This window comes from Grampus griseus, assembly GCF_964374135.1.
Source record: "Grampus griseus genome assembly, chromosome: 16".
NCBI classification, from domain to species: Eukaryota; Metazoa; Chordata; class Mammalia; order Artiodactyla; family Delphinidae; genus Grampus; species Grampus griseus.
In genome coordinates, this window is record NC_139010.1 from 38,537,432 (window position 1) to 38,565,280 (window position 27,849).

Sequence of the window (27,849 nt, forward strand, 5' to 3'; positions counted from 1 at the left end):
TTTCTTCAGCCTTGGGTTCATGTCTTTGTGTCCGTAGCACCTGGTATAATGCCTGGCACATAGTGGATGGTTTACTGATGAGTGAGTGAATAATGAGGCTTTAGTGTGGCACAAGAAATACATTAGGATGAAAATGATACTGGGAGAAGGAAAGAAGAATCATTTATTTTTTTCTATTGAAATCAGTTAATAGACTCTGCTTTTTAAAAAGTACTCCTGTTTTTTGCTATGATCTTATTTTTCGTCAACAATCAGTCATTTATTCAAACATACCTCCCTTTCCTTCAGGGAAATTAAATTTTAATCAGCAAAACTCATCAATCTGTACATTTAAAATGTGTATTTTATTGTATGTAAAGTACATATAAAAATGAGGAAAAAACTTGAGACAGGAGAGAAAAACATCTAAGTAGCATAATGACCTAAGCATTAAATAATCGATCTAACAATCAAGAGAAATATAAAGTAGCGCATGCACAAATGCCAAATGAGAGTTAGAGATAAAAACTAAGTTCAGGGGAAGGAGAAATCACTGGGAGTCTATAGTGGTTGTTTTTTGTGTAGTACTTGGATGCAGAGAGAGGAGGATGACAGCATTATAGCCAGTGAATATAGTGAAGGCAGAGGCTTAGCAGTGAGAAGGAATAAGGCATGTTCTGGAAGAGCCAGTTAGAGGAGTCTCCGAGTATTTCAGATGAGAAATGCTAACAGTCTTGAGGAAGAATAACAGTGGCTGGGATAGTTGAGGAAGACGTGATCAGATCAGACTCCAGGAGTTAGGGAACTGGTTGGATACAACAGAGTAATGGATAAATCAAAAAATAATTGAAATATTGGTCTTGCTTAAGTGGTGGAAAAATGATAGTGTTAACAAAATAGAGAAGTAAGGGAGCAGGGCAAGTTTTCTGGAGATGGTAAATAATTCCATTTCCATTGGTTAAAAATATCAAGCCTATTTTGGCATCTAAACTGATTCAAGAATAAGCTACATGTTTTATAGAAATGAAATCATGTTTTACATTTAATCACACTTTACAACATAAAAAACAGTTCTAAGAAGATATCATGTTATCAGGAAAATATAATGTTTCCATTTTTTGTACATGTGGTCTTTTTTTTTCTTTCTTTCTTAGATTCCAGTATGGTTAGTGATATTGTACTTCAAGACTTACTGGCGTATGTGTCTTCAAAACATTCCTATCTCAGAGATCTTCCTCAGAGGCAGCTTCAGAAAATGAGCAGTATAGAATTTGTAGAATTGGAGCAGCTTCAGCCAGACGTATTAGTCCATGCAGTTCTAAGAGTTGTTGATATCACTATACTGACAGGTAAACATTTTGGGTTCCTCCTTAATTTTAGGTTATAAAAAAATTAAGGTACAATAAGGACCTACTGTATAGCACAGGGAACTATACTCAATATTTTGTAATAATTTATAAGGGAAGAGAATCTGAAGAATATATATATGTATATTCTTCTGAATCGTGCTGTATACCTGAAACTAACACAATATTGTAAATCAATTGTACTTCAATTAAAAAAAATTAAGATACAGGACCATCTTAGTGTACCATTTGGTTATCAGTAGATATCATTAGACACTGAAGTACAGTATCACAGGTAATAGAGTAATGCCAACTGAAATATTCCTTTTCCTTTTCCAGAGGCATTATACAGTTATAGAGGACAGAAGCAAAGGAAAATTATGTTAACAGTGGAACAGGCCCAAGGTCAACATTATGTGCTTGTATTATGGGGTCCTGGAGCAGCCTGGTACCCTCAACTTCAAAGGAAAAAAGGTAAATACACCAAAAAGCATTAAATCTATTTATAGTTAGGTAAATGATTAATGCTTATGGGCCTAAGATGAAGAGACTCTGGAGATCAGACTACGTTTGAAATATAATTGATCATGATTGAATATTCTTTTGCAGATTTCTTCTGTTATAATTTTATACCTCCCGTAAGCAATTCAGTGATCTAAAAAGTCTTCTATAATTAATGGTAGCAAAATAAAATCTTCTGTTTATTCCCAGGTATGCTACTTTACCTTTATAGTGAAGATCTTACCTTCTTTGGATAATGTTGTTTAAAAATTTAATTCTGGAGACGCGTCTACAATTTTTATTCAGCCAAAGTACTCTGATAAATAAACTTCTCTCTGGTTATAGGGCAGATGTTAGGGGAGTTGCATTAACTCTTTCAAGTCGCAGTGTTACTGTTTAATAAATTACTGTGCCCCAGGTTTTTATTCCAGTTGTTTTAAAAGTGTGGACTATTAGCCATCCATAGAATGTTCATGTTTAAAGTATGACACATGATTACATTTTCCTTTGAAGCATAAGTTAATCACTTGTGATGTATTGAATTAAATGGAATTGATGTTTCAATAAAATAGTATAACACCTTCCTTTTGATATTGTGAGATCCTTTAGCTGTAGCAATCAGAGACAGTTTAATTACTGGCCTATGAGTTATTTTACTCTGCTAAATTAATGCAAAGATTAAGTATGTGACCCATTCTTTTTTACCTGAAAGAGTTAATGTTTCTTTCAAACTTCTATTTCAAAATAGTTATCTAAAGATCTATCACAAAAATAAACAAACAAAAAAAAATAAAGATCTATCACATTGTCTCTCTTAATCATTAATAGCCCATAACTAGGATTTGACTTTTGACTTTTTTGTTAACATCAAACAGTGACAAATATTTGTTTGGTTGAGAAATCTGAAACATGTGTCAATGATAGACAAACCATCATTGTTGACCACCATGCCATGGCCAGGAACATGAGTCTACTGCATGTTGAGCAGAATGTAGGTCGAAGGTGTCATTCCAATTACAGTGCAGCTGTAGCAAAGCAGATTGCTCCATGCTTAATATGAATATTCTTTTAAAACTAATAGTTATTTGGTTAATAGAAGAGGAATTGTAGTTATCCCTAGATAATTCTATGATATTTAAGTTAATATTGAAAATTTATGAATCCAGGAATTAAGGTGTAGTTGTTCTTTGTTCATTCATTCAGCATGTTTATTTATAATCATTGTTTTTTAAGTTTTAATATCCACCTTAATACCTCAAGATCATTCTTTCTAAAATGGGAAAATACCAATTTTGGAGACTCATTTAAGTAAGTGATTCTACTTTCACAAATTGTTAGCATTCTGTCTATTCATTTAGTATTTCTTTTTTCTTCTTAAGGCATTCTCTGTATTATTCTTTCTGTACTGGGCCCTGGTTTTACTTGTTCCCAAGGAAAACAGACTCACATTTAGGTGATATAATCAGAAATGATCGTCAAGCAGTCATTACTGAATACTGAAGATAACAGAGTCAATGTTTTGAAGAAGAATAATAAGAAACTAATCCCCAATTTGCGTTTGTTAGAAATATGCGTTGTTAGTAGGAATTTGGTATGCCTCATATGTAGAAAGTGTTGGTCACAGTTTAGGTCCTAATGAGGGTGGGCTTCTTGGGAATTGGGTATGCATAAAATAGGCTATTCAGAGCTAAATGCCTTTCCAATGCAATATTCTCCTGAAATCATTTAATAGAAGTCTAATACTTTAAAAGTATAACAGATTACAATAAAGTACTCTCGTGACATTACTAATTAAGCACAGAATAATACAAGTGATCTCAACCTTTATAATTATACTTCATGCAAAATCACAGTTATGTCTGCACGGAGGTTTGATATCCGTACATGCCTAAGGGCATGTATTCATGATTCAAATACAGAATTGTATCACGAATTGTCTCAGTACTGGTCAGTCTCCCTCAGACCTACTAGCTTAACTCCTTTCTGTTACTTGAACATGCCAGCCTTTTTCCTGCCTTGGGATCTTGAATTTACATGTTTCCCCTGCCTAGAGTGCTTTTTGCTGCGGCTCTCCCACACGGATGGCTCTCCAATTTCATTTCCCCAGAGAGGCCTCACACATGAATATACATAATCACTCCCTATCAGGTCACTCTTTGTTTTTTTTTGTCTACATTGGGTCTTCGTTGCTGCGAGGGGGCTTTCTCTAGTTGTGGTGAGCGGGGGCTACTCTTCGTTGAGGAGCGCGAGCTTCTCATTGCGGTGGCTTCTCTTGTTGCGGAGCACGGGCTCTTGGCGCACGGGCTTCATTAGTTGTGGCTCGCAGGCTCTAGAGCACAGCCTCAGTAGTTGTGGAGCACGGGCTTAGCTGCTCCGCAGTATGTGGGATTTTCCCGGACCAGGGCTCGAACCCGTGTCCCCTGCATTGGCAGGCAGATTCTTAACCACTGCGCCACCAGGGAAGATTCTTAACCACTGCGCCACCAGGGAAGTCCCAGGTCACTCTTTGTATAGCACTCATGCCACCTAACGCAGACAGATGATCCAGCTTATTTGCTTGCTTGGTAATTAACTAAATTTCCCAGTAGGTTGTAAAGTCTATGAATAAAAGCACCCTGACTAGCTTGTTCACCATTGTATCCCCATCACACAGCACTGCCTGTGCTAGTAGATATTTTCTTTATGAATGAATGAAGAATAAAGTACAGAGGACTTCCCTAGTGGTCCAGTGGGTAAGACTCCGTGCTTGCACTGTAGGGGGCATGGTTTCAGTCCCTGGTCGGGGAACTAAGATCCTGCATGCCCCTCAGCATGGCCAGAAAAACCAAAAAAACCAAAAAAACCCAGATCAGGCAGCCATTCAAGGTTCCCACTGTCTTTAAGGAGTAAAAGACTCAAGTTTGAGGAGGAAATAACTTGGCTTGTTTCAAATGATAAGAAAAGAATCACAAAGTTAAAAATGCATGCACATGAAGGTTTTGCAATCCATTGGATGTATTAAGAAATTATATTTGAACTTGGACACTGAGGGCTTGTAGTTAAAACTAGAACTCTATTGTGGTTAACTTAAACAATTAAGGGGGATATATTGGAAGTATACAGGAGTATGTCATAGTACATAGGACAAGAGTGATGGGTTTCAGGGGGACTTGGAGCTAGGAGCTGAAAGGCTTTTTGGGTCCCAGGCACCATCTCTGTGGATCTGCCTTATTCACTCAGTCTAGACTTTCCCTGCTTCTCAACCTTACAGAAAGTAGATGGTTACTCTGTAGCTCCTGTTTTACTTTTCCTTTTAAGAGACCAGTTCCATTTCTAAGTTCCCAGCAAAGAGAATCTGATTGCCTAGGTTGAATTTGATTCAGTCAGCTGTGGCCTGGAGGACAGGGTCAAAAAGTAGGCAGTTCCCTGTCAGTCCAGTGGTTAGGACTCTGCACTTCCATTGTAGGGGGTATGGGAACTAAGTTCCCTCATGCTCCACTAAGTGGCCAAAAAAAAAAAGAAAAAAAAAGTACCAGTTGGAATATCTGAGCTTATTTCAGAGGGTGGGGGAACAGTTAAGGGGGTTATTTGTGGTCTGGTAGACACACAAAGATATTCACTATCAAAGATATGTATGTTCACTAGCCTGGAGAAATGTATGTTATAGAATATTTAGTTTAAAAAAGTAGGTTATAGGGCTCCCCTGGTGGCGCAGTGGTTGAGAGTTCGCCTGCCAATGCAGCGGACACGGGTTCGTGCCCCGGTCTGGGAAGATCCCACATGCCGCGGAGCGGCTGGGCCCGTGAGCCATGGCCGCTGAGCCTGCGCGTCCGGAGCCTGTGCTCCGCAAAGGAGAGGCCACAACAGTGAGAGGCCCGCGTACCGCAAAAAAAAAAAAAAAAAAAAAAAAAAAAAAAAAAAAAAAAAAAGTAGGTTATAAAACTTCATGTGTAATAGGATCCCATTTTAATAAAAGTGAATATATAAGTATGTATATACACATTAAAAAATCTGGAAATACAGGGACTTCCCTGGTGGCGTAGTGGTTGAGAATCTGCCTGCCAATGCAGGGGACACAGGTTTGATTCCTGGTCTGGGAAGATCCCACATGCCGCGGAGCAACTAAGCCCATGCACCACAACTACTGAGCCTGCTCTCTAGGGCCTGCAAGCCACAACTGCTGAGCCCACGTGCTGCAGCTACTGAAGCCTGCGCACCTAGAGCCCGGCTCCACAATAAGAGAAGCCGCTGCAATGAGAAGCCCATGCACCGCAACGAAGATTAGCCCCACATTCACCACAACTAGAGAAAGCCCGTGCGCAGCACGGACGACCCAACACAGCCAAAAATAATTAATTAATTAATTTTAAAAAATCTGGAAATACAGATACTAAAATGCTAGCACTGGCTATTTCTATATAGTAGTATTATGTGGTTTTTATTTTTTCTTTATACCTTTAGTTTGAATTTTATGCATGTATGGAGTCTGCATTTATTTTTTAAACCTTTTAGTATAAAAAACTTCAAACTGGGACTCCCTGGTGATGCAGTAGTTAAGAATCTGCCTGCCAATGCAGGGGACATGGGTTCGAGCCCTGGTCCAGGAGGATCCCACATGCTGTGGAGCAGTTAAGCCTGTGCACCACAAGTACTGAGCCTGTGCTCTAGAGCCCTTGAGCCACAACTACTGAGCCCACGTGCCACAACTACTGAAACTTGTGTGCCTAGAGCCCATGCTCCACAACAAGTGAAGCCACCGCAATGAGAAGCCTATGCACTGCAACGAAGAGTAGCCCCTGCTCGCCAAAACTAGAGAAAGCCTGAGCACAGCAACGAAGACTCAATGCAGCCAAAAATAAATAAATGTATAAATATATTTTTAAAAAACTTCAAACATATAGACAGAATAATATAATTAACTGAAGTACCCATTATCCATTTTATTGAAACTTGGGCAATCTTACCTTACCTATTACTTCTCTTTTACTGTCTAAATATTTTACAAAAAGTATATTTTATTTTATAATTTAAAAATTAAAGCAAATTTTTTTCCTTTAAAAAAGAGTAAATAATATTTGGAATATCTGGCTAACAATTAGAGAAAAAAATAAGAATTAAACTTATACTTTATATTTGTGCCAAAATAAATTGCAGGTGTATTAGAAATTCAAATATTTTAAAAAAGGAACAATGAGCACTAGAAGAAAATATAAGTGAACTTATTTGGAGCCCAAAGACTAGTAGGCTAAATAAAATGCAGCAACAAAAAACTGCATTAAAAATCAACTAAAAATCACTATATACAAAATTAAAATGCAAGTGAAAAACCAGGAAAAAATTGCATTTTGTCAGAAAGTAATGCCAAAGGCAAAAGACAAATACTTGTAAGAATGGGCAATAGATATGAACAGGCAAGTCCCCAAAGAGGAAATTAAAGTGGCCAATAAATGTATGAAAAAAGTTACTCTTACTAGTAATGGGAGACAGACAAATAAAATAATAATCATAGCTGTTTTTTCTGCTAAGAAGTCAAAAGAGAAGATATGGGGAAATAGCCACTCTCCTAAACTATTGAAGATGTAAATTGGCAAACCTTTCTTTTTCTTTTCTGTTTTTCTAACTGAAGTATAACTGACTTACAGTGTACTAGTTTCAGGGGTAAAACCTTTCTTGAGGACAATTGACAATGCATATGAAAGCCTTAGAATTTGGAATACCTTTGGCCTAACAATTACAATTAATAGGAATTTATCATGGTTGTGCATAAAGATGTAGCTAAAAATATGTTATCACAGTACTGTTTATAATAGTGAAAAACAAGAAACATGCCCCAAAAGAGAGGATTACTCTAATAAGTTTTAAGATTTTGGTGTACCTGTGCAATGACATATTACGCAGTATTTTAAAATAATGTAGAATAATACTTAATGACATGTAAAAATATATTTGACATAAGTAAAAATCAAACAAATTGAGAACAACTAGATGGCCACTAAAATATTAACTGTGTTTATTCTGAGGTGTTGATTATAGCTGCCATTTATTTCTTTGCTTATCTGTGATGTCTAAGCATGTATTTTATAATAAGGCAAGAAAGCTATTTTAAAATAGTGATTGGTTTTAAGCAACAGCTTGGAATATATATGCTTTAGTTCTTTCTAATGATGCTCTGTCTATACAGATGTATTGACTTGTTTTAAGATTGTCCACAAAAAAAAGCTGTCCAGTGAAAGAAACTGAGGAAGCCGGTAGGGTGTTGTGAATTAGATTTATGGCCTGAAGTATGTGGGAAACTAAAAAGACAACTGTCATTAGAAAACTTAGTGCTAAGAGACCTCTTTTTGTTTTGATATAGTTTTAAAGTTGAATCTATTAATTTATAATCTGATTATTTGGCAAGAAGGTCTGTGCTACTGTGGTTCAGAATTATTACTAAGGGAATTAAAAATAGGAGCAACTGAGTCTAAATGCTTTTTTTTGTTGTGGAAAAATTAGCTAAATAAGAAAACTAAGGGGACTTCCCTGGTGGCACAGTGGTTAAGACTCTGCACTCCCAATGCAGTGGGCCCAGGTTCGATACCTGATCAGGAAACTAGATTCCCACATGCATGCCACAACTAACAGTTCGCATGCCACAACTAAAGAGCTCTCAAGCCACAACTAAGGAGCCCATATGCCACAATTAAGGAGCCTGAGAGCCACAACTAAGGAAGCCCACCTGCTTCAACTAAGACCCAGTGCAACTAAATAATAAATAAATAAATGAATAAATATAAAAGGAAACTAAGGTGTTGAAAAATCAATGAGTAATATTGATTATGGCAGACATCCATTTCTATGCCATTATTTTAAAAAATCTTTTCTGTAGATATCAAAATGAGAGTTTGCTACTTTGAAAAGCAGTTGGTTATGATAAATTATGACTGTTTAGGAGACCAAGTATTCTTTAGAAAAGTTTTTGTTAAAATTATCTCTAGCATTCTTATCTTATTGCCTTAATACAACATTCATATTTTGCATCTTTATATCCAAATTCCTTAATGTGATGAAAGTTGTATTTAACTGATTTAATCAGGTCAATCTATTTAATCTGATTTTGAGCCTAGATTATTTCCTTTTTGGTAACTTTTTGTTTTTGTTTTGTTTAAGATTATATTTGGGAATTTAAATATCTTTTTGTTCAGCGCAATTGCATCCTGGAGAACCTAGAATTGCATACGACACCATGGTCATCCTGTGAGTGCCTGTTTGATGATGATATAAGGGCAATTACATTTAAAGCAAAATTTCAAAAAAACACACCGTCCTTTGTGAAGATGTCAGATTTAGCGACACACCTAGAGGATAAGCGTTCAGGTAAGACCTTTATTTATATAAGACATTGCTAGTTTGTTTTTTTAAATACATTTATTTATTAATTTTTGGCTGCGTTGGGTCTTCATTGCTGCACTCAGGCTTTCTCTAGTTGCGGAGAGCGGGGGCTGCTCTTCGTTGTGGTGCTCGGGCTTCTCATTGCAGTGGCTTCTCTTGTTGTGGAGCACGGGCTCTAGGCACACGAGCTTCAGTAATTGTGGCACATGGGCTCAGTAGTTGTGGCTCGTGGGCTCTGGAGCGCAGGCTCAGTAGTTGTGGCACACGGGCTTAGTTGCTCCGCAGCATGTGGGATCTTCCTGGACCAGGGCTTGAACCCATGTCCCCTGCACTGGCAGGAGGATTCTTAACCACTGTGTCACCAGGGAAGTCTGCTAGTTTTCATATAAGCAAAGAAGCTGCCATTTGTGGGGAAAATATGTAATTGAATATAAAAGTGAAATATAGATCTCTGTAAGTAGCTGAAACAGATACTGACATCTTCCTAACATTTTGCCTACAATCCTTTGAGGTTAATTTGTATTATTAGGGATTACCTAAAAATATTTTTTGCATGTAGTTAAAAGCAGCTTATCATTTAATAAGCCAGAAATAGAAAAATGACTCTAGCCAGAATCACTGTTGAGATAAACATTTTATCAAGTTACTAAGCTATCATCTATCACATGAGTGTTAAAAGTTAACATTGATACAGAATTTATGGAATTTACTTACTGCTTTGTATAATGTAATAACATACTTCCTGAACTCAAATATGTGTGTGTGAGTGTGAGTGTGTGTATAAATTTCATTCTCAGAAGCATACTACATGGAAGAATGCCTGATGAATTTTATACACACAGTCACACAATTTCCATGAACTAAATATAATTAATTTATTTTGAGTGCAGTAGTAAAAGGCATATGTTTTAGGTTCAGAATGCTATACACTTTGGAATGAAGAGAGAATAAAATAGTGAAAATAACTAGATAAAACTGCTACAATTTTAATGGGAAATACTTTTCACTAAATTACATTCCTAACTACAGAAATGATGCTAGAAAGATGCTAACTCCTGGTTGAAGGTATAACAAATTAAACAGGATTTAAAGCTATAGTTAAGCTTGCTAAATGCAAATGTCAGTGATTATCAGTTTGGGAAACTAATAGAAAGTTTTCCAGTGGCTACTATAGCAAATGTATTTATTTATTTTTAAATATTTATTTATTTATTTTTGGCTGCGTTGGGTCATCGGGCTTTTCTGTAGTCAAGGCAAGCAGGGGTTACTCTTCGATGCGGTGTGCGGGCTTCTCATTGCTGTGGCTTCTCTTGTTGCAGAGCATGGGCTCTGGGTGCATGGGCTTACTAGTTGTGGCTTGCGGGCTGTAAAGTGCAGGCTCAGTCGTTAGGACACATGGGCCCAGTTGCTCCGCAGCATGTGGGATCTTCCCAGACCAGGGCTCGAACCCGTGTCCCCTGCATTGGCAGGCGGATTCCCAACCACGGCGCCACCAGGGAAGTCCATAGCAAATGTATTTAGAGGGCAAGTAAGGGTTGAAAAAACGGAGATGTATCTGCAGGTTTATTGTTACATAATTTAAGTGTTTTAATGAAGAAGAAAAATTTGGTCAAAAATTTTCCTCAGGGCTTCCCTGGTGGCACAGTGGTTGAGAGTCCGCCTGCCGATGCAGGGGACGCGGGTTCGTGCCCCGTTCTGGGAAGATCCCACATGCCGCGGAGCGGCTAGGCCCGTGAGCCATGGCCACTGAGCCTGCGCGTCCGGAGCCTGTGCTCCGCAACGGGAGAGGTCACAACAGTGAGAGGCCCAAGTGCCGCTTAAAAAAAAAAAAAAAAAAATTTTCCTCAGAATTTGTGTAAGATTACTATTTTTGGTGCTTTTATAGGTTGAGTTATCAAGAATAACTCAGGAACTTTGGATCTTGATACTGAATTTTAACTTTATTCTCCAGTCTGCATAAATAATTTTCTGAATTCTTATAGATGGTTTTAGATTTTGTTAAATGCTGAATGTGTTTTAAGTGGACTAAGATTATTTTGACTGTTTTGCTAGTGAAAAGAATCTGGTCCCAAATAAAATAAGTTGAAGCTCCTAAGAGATCACATGCTAAGATTCTCAACTATATTTCTTGGGCTTTTTTACTAGCATGCTATGCCCACTTTTGGTTCATCCACAGAAATGTAAGAGTTGTGTCATATGCAGTTAATAGGATACTTCAGAGTTAGTGGTTTTCTTTTTTTTAATTAATTATTTATTTTTGGCTGCATTGGGTCTTCATTGCTGTGCGTGGGCTTTTCTCTAGTTGCGGAGAGCGGCGTCTACTCTTTGTTGTGGTGAGCGGTCTTCTCATTGTGGTGACTTCTTTTGTGAAGCACGGACTTTAGGCACGCAGGCTCAGTAGTTGTGGCTCACAGGCTCTAGAGCGCAGGCTCAGTAGTTGTGGCACACGTGCTTAGTTGCTCCGCGGCATGTGGAATCTTCCCGGACCAGGGCTTGAACCCGTGTCCCCTGCATTGGCAGGCACAAACCACTGTGTCACCAGGGAAGTCCAGAGTTAGTGCTTTTCAAATGTGATTCAGAGTGTCAGATTAAAAAAAAAAAATTTTTTAACAGTGTTTTGGGGATGTAATTTTCACATAGGAAATTACCCTTTTTTAAAGCATGCACATTCGTATTGGTGAGTTTTGACATGAAACCCATGCAACCGTCACCACAGTCATGAAACCATCAGCTGTCTCTCTGTAATCTCTTCTGACTCCTCATCCCTGCCCCAGATCCTTCCAGGCAATCAATCTGCTTTCTGTCAGTAGAGATTACTTTGAATTCTCTATGGTTTTGTATACATGAACTCATGCAGTATGTACATTGTTTTGTTTGGCGTCTTTAACTTAGCAAATTCTTTGAGATGTATCTATGTGGTTGTGTGTATCAGTAGTACATATTATATGAATATACTGTGATTTGTTTATCTGTTCAGCTGTGGATGGGCATCTGGGTTGTTTCCAGTTCTTGGCTGTTATAAATAAAGCTTCTATAAACATTCAAGTATAAGGCATTATATGGACATAGTCTTTCTTTTTTCATGAATAAATACCTAGGAACTGAGTCAATAGCTGGATTATATGGTAGGCATGTATTTAACTTGTAATGAAAGTGCCAAAAAATAAAAATAAACTGCCTAACTGTTTTCCAAAGTAGTTGTACCATTTTACATTTCCACCAGCAGTGTATGAGAGCTCTGTTTTTTCCACACCTACTTCAACACTTGGTATGGGCATTCTTTTTAATTTTGTTCATTCTAATAGGTGTGTAGTAATGGGTCATTGTGGTTTTAATTTGCATTTCCTTATTGACTGATGGTTTTGAACATCTTTTATGTACTTAATTGCCAACTCTATATCTTCTTTGATGAAGTGTCGATTGAAATCTTTTGCCTACCTAAAAATATTGACTTGATTGTTTTATTGAATTTTGAGAGTTCTTTATGTTCTGGGTAAAAATTATTTTTCTTTCTTTTTTTTTTGGCTGTGCTGTGAAGTTTGCAGGATCTCAGTTCCCAGACCAGGGACTGAACCTTGGCCACAGCAGTGAAAGCCCAGAATCCTAACCACCAGGGAACTCCCTGAGTCAAAATTCTTTATCAACTATAAACTTTGCAAAAATGTTGCTTGTCTTTTGCTTGCCTCTGTTGTAGTCTTTTACTTGTCTTTTCATTATTTTACCCAGGTCTTTTGAAGAGCACAAGTTTTAAATTTTAATGAAGTCCAGTTTATCCATTTATTCTTGTATGAATTGTGCTTTTGGTGTCATTTCTAGGAAATCTTTGCCTAACCCAATGTCACAAAAATTTATCTCCTACGTGTTATTCTAAAAGTTTTAGAGTTTTAGGTTTTAAATTTGGGTTTATGATCTATTTTGAGTTAATTTTGTATATAACGTGAGGTATGGCTTGAAGTTGGGTTTTTTTGGTTTGTTTTTTGCTGTATGACTATCCAGTTGTTCAAGCACTAGTTGTTGAAAAGATTATTCCATTGAATTGCCTTTGCACCTTTGTCAAAATCAGTTGTCCACATGTATGGTCTATTTCTGGACTTTCTTCTGTTTTATTGATCTATTTGTCTATCTTTCCACCAATAGCACACTATTTTGATTACTGAAGTTTTATACTGATAAGTCTTGAAGTCAGGTATTGTTAGCCTTCCAACTTTGTTCTTTTCAAAGTTGTTTTGGCTGTTCTATAACCTTTGCATTTCCATGTGGATTTTAGAATCAGTTTGTCAATTTCTACAAAAAAAAGCCTACTGGGATTTTGATTGAGATTGTGTTGAAGCTATAGATCAATTTGGGGAAGAACTGAAGCATCTTAACACTGAGTTTGCCAATCCATGAACAAGATGTATCTCTCCATTTGTTTAGATCTTCTTTAATTCCTTAGCTGTGTTTTGTAGTTTTCAGCGTATAGGACTTTCACATTGTTTGCCAGACATATCCCTAGTTTCTATTTTTATGCTATTATAAATGGTATTTTTAAGAATTTCAGTTTTAATTGTTTATTGGTAATATGTAGAAATACAGTTGATTTTCATATATTGACCTTGTATTTTGTAACTTTGCTACACCCACTAAGCTCAATAGCAACTCTTTGGTGGATTTGGACTTTCTACATAGATGGTCATTTTATTTGTGTTAAGACAGTTTTACTTCTTTCTTTCCAGTCTGGATGCCTTTTATTTATTTTTCTTTCCTCGTTACACTTGATAGCTCCTCTAATACAATATTGAAAAAAAGTTGTAAGAGCAAGCATTTTTACCTTGTTTCTGATCTTAGGGAGAAAGCATTTATTCTTTCATTAGTAAGTATGATATTGGCTGTATGTTTTTCATAGATGCCTTTATCAGGTTGATGAAGTTCCCTTTTATTCCTAGTTTTCTGAAAAAAAAATTGTTTTTTAATTCTTTTTTTTTAAATTTATTTTTGGCTGTGTTGGGTCTTTGTTGCTGTTTGCAGGCTTTCTCTAGTTGTGGCGAGCAGGGGCTACTCTTCATTGCAGTGCACGGGCTTCTCATTGTGGTGGCTTCTCTTGCTGTGGAGCACGGACACTAGGCACGCGGGCTTCAGTAGTTGTGGCACGTGGGCTCAGTAGTTGTGGTGTATGCGGCATGTGGGATCTTCCCGGACCAGGGCTTGAACTCGTGTCCCCTGCATTGGCAGGAGGATTCTTAACCACTGTGCCACCAGGGAAGTCCTGAAAAAAAATTTTTTTAAATCAGAAATGGATGTTAGAATTTTTCAAATGCTTTTTCGCCATCAATTGAGATGATCATAGTTTTTTCCCAATCTTTTAATATAATTAATTACATTGATTGATTTTTGCATATTAAACCAACTTTGCATTTCTGGGTTTTTTGTTTTTTTGGCCGCGCCATGCATGGCTTGTGAGATCTTAGTTCCTTGACCAGGGATAGAACCTGGGCCCTTGGCAGTGAAAGCATGGAGACCTAACCGCTGGACTGCCAGGGAATTCCCACTAACACCTGTTAATAAGAATTTTTATGTCTGTGTTGTCTGCAGTTTTCTTTTCTTGTAGTAACTGTAACCGAGTCCAAGCTTACTTTGCTCACCGCCTGACAGGCCAGTAAATCGGGAGATGAGGTGTTGAGGCAAGGAATACGACTTTATTTGGAAAGCCAGCAGACCATGAAGATGGTGGACTAGGGTCCCCAAAAGACCATCTCATCGGGGTCTGGATGCCAGTTTCTTTTCTAGAGTCAGAGAGGGAAGTAAAGTAAAAAGGCAAACTAGAGAGGGAGAGGTGGCGAGGAAGTAAAGTAAAAAGATCCATCAGTCTTGCAAAACATCTCCTGGAATGGCCAGCCTCAGTGAGGGGATGTGTTAATTTCTTCTTTCTTGCAGCCATTTACAGGTGGGCAGTGTTCCCTGAGGCAGGCCATTATGTATGATTATAATAACAAAAGCAACGGAAAGCAAAGGTTAAAGTCAAAGAAACAGATCCAACATGGAGTCCCATTTAGCTCTTCCCTATTACATATCTTTTTCTGGTTCTGGTGTTAGAGCAATGCTCATAGAATGAGTTGGTATGTAGTTTTTCCTCTTCAGTTTTCTGGAAGAGTTTGTTTAGAATTAGATTGATTTCTTCTGTACATGTTTGATAGAACTCAGGGAAGCCATCTGGGCCTGAAGTTTTCTTTATTGGAAGGTTTAACTACAAATTAATTTTATTTAATAGATATAGGACTATTCTGGTTATCTGTTCTTCTTGAGTGAGCTTTGGTAGTTTGTATCTTTCAAGAAATCTGTTCATTTCATCTAGGTTGTTGGCACAATAACAGCAACAACAATTTATTGGCATAAAGTTATAATATTCTCTTATTATCCTTTTTGATATATCTAGAATCTGTAGTAATATTGGTAATGGGGAAGAGGTAAATCGGACTCAACGTTGGATCTGTTTGACTTTAACCTTTGCTTTTCGTTGCTTTTGTTATTATAATCATACATAATGGCCTGCCTCAGGGAACCCTGCCCACCTGTGAATGGCAGCAAGAAAGAAGAAACTAACACATCCCCTCACCAAGGCTTGGTCAGTTCCAGGAGATGTTTTGCAAGACTGATGGCCCTTTTACTTTACTTCCTCACCACCTCTCCCTCTCTGATTGTATAAAAGAAACTGGCATCCAGACCCAGAAAAGATGGTTTTTCAGAGACACTATTCTGCCATCTTCTTGGTCTGCCGGCTTTCCGAATAAAGTTGTATTCCTTGCCTCAACTCCTGGTCTCTGATTCATTGGCCTGTCTGGTGGTGAACAGAGCAAGCTTGGACTTGTAACAGTATTACCTGATATTGCTAATTTGTGTCCTCTCTTTTTTTTTACTGATCATTTTCGCTAGAGTTTTACCAATTTTATTAATATTTTCAAATAACTACCTTTTATATTCATTAATATTTCTTTTTTTCTATTTTCTATTCCATTGATTTCTTGTCTGGTCTTTATTTTTCCTTTCTTCTGCTTTCTTAGGTTTCACTTTTTTACCTTTCTTAAGGTGGAAATTGAGGTTGTTGATATGAGACTTTTTTTTTTTCCAATGTAGGAGTTTAGTGCCATAAATTTTCCTCCAAGTACAGCTTCTAAGTTCTCTATCCAGTGCCCTATGGATTACAAGATTTTCCACTCTAGCTGGTGGGAAAATACACTACTCCCAGCTCTGTACAAGCTTCAGTGATTGTTCCCAGTAATCCTTTTCCTTGGTTCTTTCCTTGGCCTCTGGTCACATATATTGGTTAATACTCAGTTGAATTCTCCAAGGGGTGGACCCTCTACATTTCTCCAGAGTTCTCCCTCTGCATTTCTCCAGAGTTCTCTCTCTTTGTAGCTCTCATCTTTCTAGTACTCTACCCTGAGAACTCTAGCCATACTAGCCTTCCAGACTCAAAGCTCTGTCTCCTCTCAACTCAGGGAAACCACCAGTCTCTGCCTGGGTACCCTTTCCTGCACCACAGCCAGGAAACTCTCTTTGTAAGCTGGGACAGTCACCAGGCTTACATCTTTTGCTTCTCATCTGTTAGGGATCACTGTCCTTTGTTGTCTGATATCTAATGTCTTGAGAATTGTTGTGTCATACATTTTGTTTGGTTTTTAGTTGTTTCAGGTGTCTGAACTATTTTTATACACAACACTTTTGACATCAAATGTATGGGGTTTTTTTGTTTGTTTTTTTGTTTTTGTTTTTTTCACACCAACAGGCATTTCTCTAACTCTGAACAGCAACTCGGTGTTCTACAGTTCAATTTTGATGCTACCTGCCTGGAGTTAGTATCAGACTCCACAGGTTTAAGAGCTCAGTCCCACAGGACTGTCCTCACTTCAGATGCCAGTCTCAAGTATTAGGTACCCCGGGTACCCTTCTGTCTGACTTGGCTACAAAGTTGGGAGTTCCCACAGCCCTCCCCACTTTCAGGCTCAGTAATTTGCTAGAACTACTCACAGAACTCAGGAACTCTCTTTATTTACATACCAGTTTATTATAAAGGATACAACTCAGGAACAGCCAAATGGAAGAGATACATAGGGCAAGGTATGGGGGAAGGGGCATGGAGCGTCCATGCCCTCTCTGGTGCACCAACCTCCCAGCATGTGTTCATCAATCCAGAAGCTCCTTGAACCCTGTTTAAGGTTTTTAATCAAGGTCTCCTCGTGTAGGCGTTATCGATTAAATCATTGCCTATTGGTGATTAGCTCAATCTCCAGACCCTTTCCCCTCTGCAGAGGTCAGTGGGTGGGGCTGAAAGTTCTAACCATCTAATCTGCCTTGGTCCTTCTGGTGACCAGCCCCCATCCTGAAGCTACCGATGGGCCCCAGTCGCCAGTCATCTCATTAGCAAAGAAAGATACTCTTATCACTCTGGGAGATTTCCAAGAGTTTTTGGAGCTGTGTGCTAGGAACTAAGGACAAAGACCGAATATTTACTTTTTATTATATCACAAGGTAGGAGCATAAATCCAGTCGCTTACTCTACCTTGGCCAAATGCCAGGTTAAAATTTTACAAGTTGTGTTAATTCAGGTATGTGTGTTTGAATATTTTCCAAGATGTGATTATAGGTTAGCATTATTACATTATGAAACTAAGCTAAGGAGACTGCAAGTAGAAAACAAAAACAACAGCCTCTCAAAAAATCCACCTTTTAATTGAATACAGAGATTTATTCTCAGAGAAGAACTCCATATACCCACTTCTACATGGAAACATCTATTGATAGTGTGGTCGGGAACTAAGATCCCTCAAGCTGCATGGTGCAGCCAAAAATAAAAAAAAAAGGAAGAAAGGAAGGAAGGGAGGAGGGGAGGGAGGAGGGAAGAGAGGAGGGGAGGAAGGAAGGAAGTATCCTGCCATCAGCAGAATGTAAGTGCCCAGCAGGCCATGAACCCCTTGAAAGCTGTATCCACATTCATCATGAACTTTTAGTTCTTTTCAAGAGTTGTGTAAATTTGCAAAATGTTAGCAATTATATTAACATTCTTCTAAAATTATTGGGACTTCCCTGGTGGTCCAGTGATTAAGAATCCGCCTTCCAATGCAGGGGACGAGGGTTTGATCACTGGTCAGGGAACTAAGATCCCACATGCCGTGGGGCAGCTAAGCCCACGCACTGCAAGTACTGAGCCTGCACACTCTGGATCCCAAGCGCCACAATTAGAGAGAAGCCCACATGCTGCAACGAAGAGCCCATGCACCGCAACGAAAGAACCTGCATGCCACAACGAAGATCCCACGTGCTGCAACTAAGACCCAACGCAGCCACATAAATAAATATTAAAAAAACAAAAAACATAGGTGAGCTATGCTTTAATAAAAATAAAATTACTGAGTTATTTCATTAAAAAATTTATTAGTGATTCATCATGTCTATGGAAAGGTGTGATGAAGAGTCTGCTATAGTTTATTAGGTATGCTGACCACTACACACCCTTGTAATTTGTGTAGAGATATATGACATGATTGGAAGAGATGATGAAACTATCTTCAGGCACTAAAAGACTGAAGCAAACTGAAGGGCTTAGGAATAGGAAAGTCGCCATTAATGAGACCCCTGCAGAGATTACCAGGAAAGGGAACAGGATACTGAATAGTGAGTTCTTGACCTGGAGTGTGCTAAAAGGATGAAGAGGAACAAATTCAAAGCCTTAAAAAAGCCTTTAAACTGAACATGGTAGAGGAAAAGAGAAGGTTGCTCAGATAAACTCATCAATCTCACTAGTATACAGTAAGGCAAAGATAAATTAGAAAAAAAGAATGTCTGGCAGATAAGAGATACTCAATATTTGTTGAATGGGTGAGTGCATGAGCCAGTGAGTAGTGAATGAACATGCTTGAGGTGCCTGGTGAGTCACACAGAAAATATTTAGTACGTGAGGACCCTCAGGGCTCACATGGCTATGTAACCAACACCCAGAGTGTGGATGATGATGGGTGGGAAACTGAAAAAACAGTTTAAAAAGACGGTAAGCTAGTGGTGTATTATTTTTGGAATTACTGACCTCCTATTTGACTTTTGATGATGATTAATTAAAAGAAAAGAAGAGATGGCATGTTAGTTTCAAGTGTTTAGAGGGATTTCTTCTAAAAAAGATTAAACTGATTTTTCATGATTCCAGAGGACAGGGAGGAAGAAAACATCCACCTTTTCAGCCAAATTAGCCAAAAAAGTCTTTAATTTGCAGGCAGATCACCCCTTACACTCTAGAGTAAATACGGAAGTCCTACGTGAGTGAGACTGTCTAGGAAAAGAGTAGAGAAGACCAAGAACAAGACCTCGGTGTATCCTTTACTATAAATAACTGTGAATCAACTATATAATTAACCATGTTTGTAAATTAAATTATGGTTTTGGCTCCTAATTTGTGATATTTCTTTGTGTTTGTCTTTTACAGGAGTGATTCTAATCAAAGCCCAGATTTTAGAGCTAGTGTTTCCCATTACAGCATCTCTGAAGATAGCTCTAAATGCTCACAGTTCTCTGAAGATTATTTTTTCTTCTCTTCCCAATATTATATATACTGGCTGTGCAAAATGTGGACTGGAACTAGAAACAGATGAGAACAAGATCTACAAACAATGTTTTAGCTGCTTGCCGTTTACCATGAAGAAAAAATACTATAGGTAAGGCAACTAAGCAAGCCAGCGGGATGGAAAACGTTTAATATTATAGGACTGGAAGTGACCAAAAAATTACATATATCAACTCTTTCTAATGAGAACTAACTAGAGCTAATCCAAGAGAATAAATTGTTCCTCCTGAGTGATAAATAGCTATTTATGAAAGCAGAAATTGCCCAGTAATCATAACAGGAATTTTTCAAAAGCAGTAATTGGGAGATTTTATTGTCTTTAAGCAGCTATACTGAAGAAAACTTTTACTTGGTTTACATTTTTAACCAAGTTCTAAATGGCTCATAAGAAACTCATTTCCCCACCTTAACATATTATTGGAATTTAAAGGTTAAAAGTAATTATATGATCTAACCTCTGAGTTGTGGAAGCTAGTAAGGTGTTTAACCTTTCTGTATCTCAGTTTCCCCAACTTCATATTAGAAATTAAGGATAGCAGACTAGCACTCAGTGTTTTATTCTCTTTTCTATTTCTAAATACTGCAATATCTAAAAACCGTATGCAAATATATTCAGCATGTTATCATGGAATACTTTAAGAAAATTTACAGAAACTTAGTTCATAAGCTTTATTTCCCTTTACATATATTTATGTTTGTTATAAATAAGTAAATGAACTTTGCTCTTACTTTGAAAGTTGCTTGTCTGGAAAAGAAAATTGGATTCAGGTGGTCCCCTCCCTTGGCATCCCCCCAGTCCATTCTCCACAGCTGACAGAGTGACCACTCCCTTCCTTTAAAACCTTTCCAGAGTTTCCCATCACACTCGCCTCTGCTGGCTCATCTGCTGTACTCCTTGCCTTGCTCACAGGGCTGCAGCTGTACCGTCTTCTTTCAGTTCTTTAGACACTCTGACTTTTTCCTCCTTAGGGCTTTCTCACATGCTCTTTTCTCTGCCTGACTCCACTAGGCTGGCTCCTTCGTGTCTTAGTTCAGTGGCCGTTCATCAGAGAGGCCTTCTTAGTCACCTCCTTTGTTCTCTGTTAAGAGTGCCGTGTGTGTGTGTGTGTGTGTGTGTGTGTGTGTGTGTGTGTGTGTGTGTGTGTGTGTGTGTGTGTGTGTGTACCTGGAGTCGTTTACTTGCACATTGTCTTCTAAAAGACATCGTTACTGAGATATAATTCACATCCCATCAGATTAAGCCATCTAAAATGTACGATTCCATGGCTTTAGTATATTCACAGGCTTGTGCAACTGTCACCACAATCAATTTTAGGTCATTTTCATCTCCCTCTCCCCCAAAGCCCCATACCCATGTGCAACTGTCACCACAATCAATTTTAGGTCATTTTCATCTCCCTCTCCCCCAAAGCCCCATACCCACTTATTCTCCCCTCCCACCAACCCATAGCACCCGCTAGTCGAATTTCTGGCTCTATAGGTATGCTTATTTTGGACCTTTCATATAAATAATCATACAGTGTGCAGTCCTTTGTGACTGAACTTTTTCTTAACCTGTTTCAAGTTTCATTCATGTTGTAGCATGTATCAGTACTTCATTTTTTTTATTGCCACGTAATATGGATATGCCACATTTTATTTATCCATTCATCAACTGATGGATATTTGGATTATCCCCACTTTTTGGCTATTGTAAATAACACTGCTCCGAACATTCATGTACAAATTTTCGTGTGGACATGCTTTCATTTCTCTTGGATGTATACTCAGGAGTAGAATTGCTAGGTTGTATGGTAACTTTCTGTTCCTTTTGAGGAACTGCCAAACTGTTTTCCAAAGCTGCTGCACAATTTTACTTACAGTCTCACCGGCAATGTATGAGGGTTGCAGTTTCTCCATGTCCTTGTTAACACTTTTTATTATCTGTTTTTCTTTTTGTCACTTGTGCTTTTCAAGCAACATAAAGAAACATCATATCTAAGAAAAGTATCATTCCTAACCCAAGATCATGGAGGTTTACTCCTATATTTTCTTCTAAGAATTTTATAGCCTTAGCTCTTATGTATAGGTCCATGATCTATTTTGAGTGAATTTCTGTATGTGGTATAAGCAAGGGGTCCAGCTTCATTCTTTCACATGTGGATATTCAGTTGTCCCAGTACAGTTGGTTGAAAAGACTATTCTATCCCCATTGAATCATCTTGCCACCATTGTTGAAAAGCTTATTGTCTTTCTATCCTATTAAACTCTTAAGTTCCTTGAGTGAAGGAACCAGATCTGTCTTATTCACTAGTGTATACCCAGTGCTTAGCACACTGCATGGTACAAGATATCGAGTATGTATTTGTTGAAATAAAGAATGGAGGAAGAAAGATAGCCTGGGGAAAGAGTATAGAGTGTAAAAGAGGAAAGAAACTAGAATCATCATGTGGATAAAGGGGGAAGTAAGTTTTTAGAGGGAAAATCAGTAGTCATGTTTTAGCTGTTACACTAAATTCCCCTATACTAGTGAGTCTTTCTAAATTCTGTTCTCAGTTTATTTTTCCCCCCCTCTGGGTATATGTATTTAATTCAAGCTTTATAATTTAGATTCAGCATGAATCACAATAAATGGATCATCAGCAGAGTTACTAATAGAAAAATTATCATTGCCATTGCCAGAAACATAGATTTTAATTCCTGTACAATCATTACCAATTTTATCTCCAGAAATAACATCACAATATGTACCAGCAGGAAGACCAGTTTGCAAAGTTGAAGATAATGCCCAATCATCATTGTTAAAGACAGTGAATCCTCTGTTTCCTCTTCCAAAAGTTACTTGGTTGCTACCATTGTGTTTGTAAAAGGTTGGCCCTCAACTACATTACGGAACACAACCATGTTCCTTATTTGACGCCACTGATGTTCACAGACCCAGTCATTGCCACAAGTAGTATCTTGATTTCAATTTATTTTTTAATAATTTATTTTTAAAAGACGTATATCCCTGTCTTTAAAAGTACTTAGATAGAATAATATTATCCATATCGTTTTGTTCATATTGTTTGTTCCTTAGAGTGTATCATGGCATTCCTCTCCTAATAGCACTTATAAATCTTCCTCATTCATTTTAACAGTCACATAATATTCCATTGCATGAGGTACTGAAAACTATTTACCTAGTTCCTTGTTTATTGACATGCAAAACAATTTGTTTTTGATGAGAAAGAATCCAGTAGAAAAAAATAACTTGAAATTGATTGTGAAATACATGATTATCATCTTTATTTTATTTCTAGAAATAACTTACACAGCAGTGTAAAATAATGTCTTCTTACATTAGTATCTGAAAATTTTAAATGAATATGGAATAAATAAAATTTATTAGTTTATCACTTGAAACTTTTTTTTTTAAAAAGCCCTTCTTTTATTTCTGGGGTGTTTCAGGACATCCTAGAGTTGTTTTAGTAATTTAAATTAACCCTGCATAAAAACCCAGTGATTTTTGAAATTATATTGCATTTAAACATTTCTTTAATTGAAAATCTTTTTGAGGGTCCTGTGCTGTTTACTCTTTTGTAGGCCAGCTTTAATGACCATAGTTGATGGAGTATATAAGGTTTGCGTCCATGTAGGATCAAAGCTGATAGAGAAGATTCTTCTCAACATTTCTCCTGACTGGCTCAACAGAGTTATAGGTAAGATATCAACACGCCATCAAGAGGTTGTTCTTGGTGAAACCATTCATTTCAGGAGTGTAGATAGTATATTGGAACAGAAGGAACACTACACTGTAAATTAAGAGGGTTTTTTGGTCAGTATGTAAGTTTAAGTGAAACACAAGACTATACACACTACTATATATAAAATAGATAATCAACAAGGACCTACCTGGTGTCCAACACCAGGACCTTAGTTTTATAATAGTTAAGTAAATGAATGTGCGACACTATATAAACATATAAAGATTGTCCAGTGTCAGTGGTGTGGATATGTAGGATCTTCAGCTCTGATGATAGGTCTAGTCAGTGGCTAACAACAAAGTGAAGATGACCCATTTGTCACATGCTCAAACTCCATCCTTTTCTCATTAGTCTTAGACTCTCTAAGCAGTTGAGTTAATCTGATTCAATTGATTGCTCTGTCTGTTAATAGTGGATTATTTTTTCTGGCTTTCATTTTTGCTTGAATGCTGAACATTGCATATAGAACAATACAGACTGAGGTAAATAGTATTTGTACCTGAAGTGGGCATGCCTGTTTTCCTAGACCTTTACTGGGAGTTGGGGGTGGGCAGAGTAGTTAATCTTGTCAGACCCTGAGTCGGATTTGAGTTTTTTTTGTTCTGGTTACCTTCCGGTCACCACTGGCTTCCAGTTATGTAGCATTATGTATGCTCATGGTGGGGAGTGGTTCTCCAGAGAGTTTTCCCTAATATTCCTGCTTCACCAGTCAGCTTTAACCCTTCACTCTGTACCTGGGCCTCAGAGAGAGTTTCTCTTCATGTTCTTATACCTCCCCAGGCTGTACAACCTCTATTCGTTGTCATTTGGTGAATCCCAGCCTGGAGGGAAGGGCAGGAGTGCTTCTCTTTGATTCTGGTCCAGCCTTAGTCTTCCACAGGCTCTGCGTGTCTGGGTCTTGGATGTGGTGCTTTCTCAGTGACCCTGCCCCTCCTGCCAAGTCAGCCAAGCTCTGCCTCGTGTCCTTGGTGGGTATCTTTGTGTGGTCCTGCCCCTCTCTCAGCAGCAGGGCACCGCTAATGGTCTTGATCCAGGGTGGTTTTCTGCCCCTCCCCCAGGGATAGAGGGATTTTCCTTTCACCTTTCCTCCATCTTCATCCTCACCATCTGTGTCTTGGGGCAGTAGGACTTGAGGTCTTCCTCCAGCAGTTTAAGGCTTTTGTTCCTTAAGGGAGCCGTCCTGAGTGGTGTTTTGTGCTTTTCCTCCTGGCAGCTTCTCCCCTTTCCCAGGCCTTCACCATAGCTGGAAGCTTTCTCTGATGTCTTGCCCTGCATCCAGCCTTGTGAGTACCTGGTGAAGATGAGAAGAGCACGTGCCCCCTTGTCTTTGACGCTGGTCCACGCTTGGCTTTTAGCAGTTCATTGAAACTTTAAGCACATTCTTCATTCTTGCTTGTTTGGTGGACTGTCTTCTTTCTGAGCTCGGCCCCAGGTAAACCCGTGCTCCTGTCCTGTCTCTCCTTACACTGCAGTCTTCTTGGCAGCCGTACAACCTTGGCTCACTTATAGGTCCAAGAAGATCGTGATTTTGTAGTTTATTCAGCTTTTTCTAATAATTGTTAGCGTAGGAGACACACTCTTCCCAGTATTCTACTTCCTAATCGGAAGTCTCTGTTTTTTAAATTCACTTTCTTTATTAATTTTCATTCTTTCCACTGTTTTCATGCCTTTTCTCATTGCTCTTTGTTTATTTTCAGTCTTGTCTTTTCATTTTTTGCACAATGGCAGTTAGTCTTCATTTCTCAGAGAAGCATCATTCTCATATACAGTATAGACCTGTGTTTTGCCCAGTCCTGAGACAATTAAAGTCCTCCTTCTTGGCATTAGTTAAATCGTATCCATAAGTGAAGATGTGGGCACCGTTATAAAGTGTTCATCAGGTCATTCAGGTTATCACTAACCTTGATTTTTTTTTAGCTTATTAAAGTGAAAATTCAAAAATTTTAAGTGTTGTACAGAATTCTCACACCTCCAGGAATATGTCATGGGCCCTCCAGGAGTCTGTAGACTCAATCCAAGAAAGGCTGGTGGTGTTGGTCAGGGAACCAGTAGAGTCTGAGCACAGTCAGTGGTGCCTTGTCTGTCTAGTGTTGAGCAACTTGCTAATGACTTGATTGGATGTCCTCAAAAAATGAGAGGAAGCATATAGGACAAATGCAGAATACAATGACATATCCACCTATAATCTTAGTATTTGTATATATTATCAAGATTTGATATTAAGTAACCAACTTAGAGTCCTGTTATATAAATAATAAATAAGGTATATGTAACTGTGATAAGAGCTATAGACTAGATAAATATAAGAGTACTTTTCTGATATGGACATGCCCTTTTTGTTTCAGCCTTAATTTAGGAAAAGATTAATCTCAGTTCTTCCCTTGATTGTTTGAAGAAGCCAGGGGCTGTACCATAACAGGAAACACTATCAGTCTGAACAGTGCATTACTTGTGCCTTCTCTCCAGATCAGCAGGAATTGTGCCTCATCATTCTAGAGTAACCTGTGACTAGAAGGAGAGGGGGTAGAAAGAGACATTTACAGTGGGTTTGGGACTTGAGAAACCAAAGGAAACAATGAACCCTTCAATGTGAGCATGTCCACACTCCGGGAAGGGATGCTAAGAGCCCTTCCTGTTTCCTCTTCCTCAGCCCCTCCCTCAGACGTCACCTACAACCTGGTCGCCGCAGACCTGCTCCATGCCTTGCTGGCGGGCAGTGGGGCACCTTGTGTCCTGAAGGTGCAGAGCCTCTTTGTGTTAGATGAAAACAGCTACCCGCTACAACAGGATTTCTCCCTCCTGGATTTTTATCCTGACGACAGGAGGGTCCATGCCCTTCTCTGAGACCAGAGGAAGGAACTGCAGGCACTTAAAGGAAGAGCACTGAAATGATTTGTCTTTTGAAATGAATGACAGGGTTTTTGCTCGGGGTTTTAAAATAAGTATATTTTTTTAAAGAGAGTTGTGTTAAAGATATTAATTAAAACTTTTTTTTCCCTGAGAAAATTCTTTGAGGTTTTTGTTTTTTGGCCTTTCCCTTTCTTGCTTCTAGAAAAATGATCTAGCAATGAAGGCAACACGCAGCATTTCATCAGGATGAAAGGCTCTCTCCATTTAGTCCCTGCTCCATTCCAGGTACTCTCCTAAGTACTAGGACGCGGACCTGAGGCGTTTCCGCAGGAATTGCTTTTCTGCTATGGTCACAAACTCTAAGTGCTTTCCTTACACCTACATTAATAAACCATAGACATGACATGATTTCCTTGATTATAACTATACATGACTATGGATTAGTTCATATAAGCCTATGTTTAGACAAGTTCCAGACGAGCATGTCTTTCGATAAAGAGGCATTGAAAATGCAGGAAACATGGTCATGTTTCAACTCTTTATCAGGGGAGGCAGAGAGTCACATTGTTCATTTCTAGGATTTGAGTGCCTCACTGAATTTGCTTGCCAGTAGACACTTTGCAGTTGGTTCTCTCATTACGACTGTAGCAGCAGCTCGTAGAGAAGGGTAGTCACCAATGAGGAAATAGGGAGCGGTACTTAACCTGGAAGTTTGGAGGATTACTAGATTAATCATATTGTTTGAACATAACTACATCCATGATAAAATGAACAAGTTTATTTTACTAGGTGTGTTTTTAAAAATTCTTTTGGTTCATTGAAATTGTTTTCTCTAATTCAGGCTTTTTTTGTTTTTAACTTGGCTTCCCTAAAAAGGAACCTCAGGAGTTTTGTGATTCTCCTCAAAACCATATACAAAAATGATTGTATGAGAGTGCACACACACAAAAGTACCTTCTTCTGTGGAGAAGGGTCTGTAGTTCCCAACAAAACCTTTTTATATAGTATATGACAATTTCTTGTCATGGGAGATCAAGCTCCTGCCTGATCTCTTCTACTCCACAACTCCCTCCAAATGGTAACTCCTCTCTCCATCCTGGTATCTCTGATTCACTTCACTCCGTGCTCAGATAAGCTCAGATAGCAGGTCAGCAAATTGTCTGCATAATCAGATACTAGACAAGCTAAGGAATTGTCCTTATTTGCATACGTGTATAGTACAATGTATGCAGCACTGTGAACATACTGTCTGGAAGAATCTTACCAAAATCGTGTAGTGATTTCCCTGGGTGGGAAATCCTAGTTTTACTTTATTCTATATTTTTACTTGATGGAATTACTAGGAAAATGTTCCTAACTTCTAAAGAATATAAATTCCCTATATTAAAAAAGATCACTTCACTGGGAATTCCCTGGCAGTCCAGTGATTAAGACTCTGCACTTCCACTGCAGGGGGCATGGGTTCGACCCCTGGTTGGGGAACTAAGATCCCGCAACCCGTGCAGTGTGG

At 38.4% G+C, this 27,849-nt stretch overlaps 1 protein-coding gene across 4 annotated transcripts in view; it reads left to right on the forward strand.

The window, feature by feature from the left end:
• Positions 1 to 26,489, forward strand: part of SHLD2 (shieldin complex subunit 2) — a 107,737-nt gene extending 81,248 nt beyond the window's left edge. For 3 of the 4 annotated variants that reach the window (XM_082673748.1, XM_082673749.1, XM_082673750.1), the window contains 6 exons: positions 1,134 to 1,328; positions 1,665 to 1,799; positions 8,955 to 9,161; positions 19,627 to 19,855; positions 23,329 to 23,444; positions 26,140 to 26,489. In XM_082673748.1, coding sequence (XP_082529874.1) covers positions 1,134 to 1,328; positions 1,665 to 1,799; positions 8,955 to 9,161; positions 19,627 to 19,855; positions 23,329 to 23,444; positions 26,140 to 26,333 — 1,076 coding nt within the window. In that variant the 3' untranslated portion in view covers positions 26,334 to 26,489. The remainder of the gene's footprint in view (positions 1 to 1,133; positions 1,329 to 1,664; positions 1,800 to 8,954; positions 9,162 to 19,626; positions 19,856 to 23,328; positions 23,445 to 26,139) is intronic. The other variant, XM_082673751.1, reaches the window with a different exon arrangement.
• The last annotated feature ends 1,360 nt before the right edge of the window (positions 26,490 to 27,849 follow it).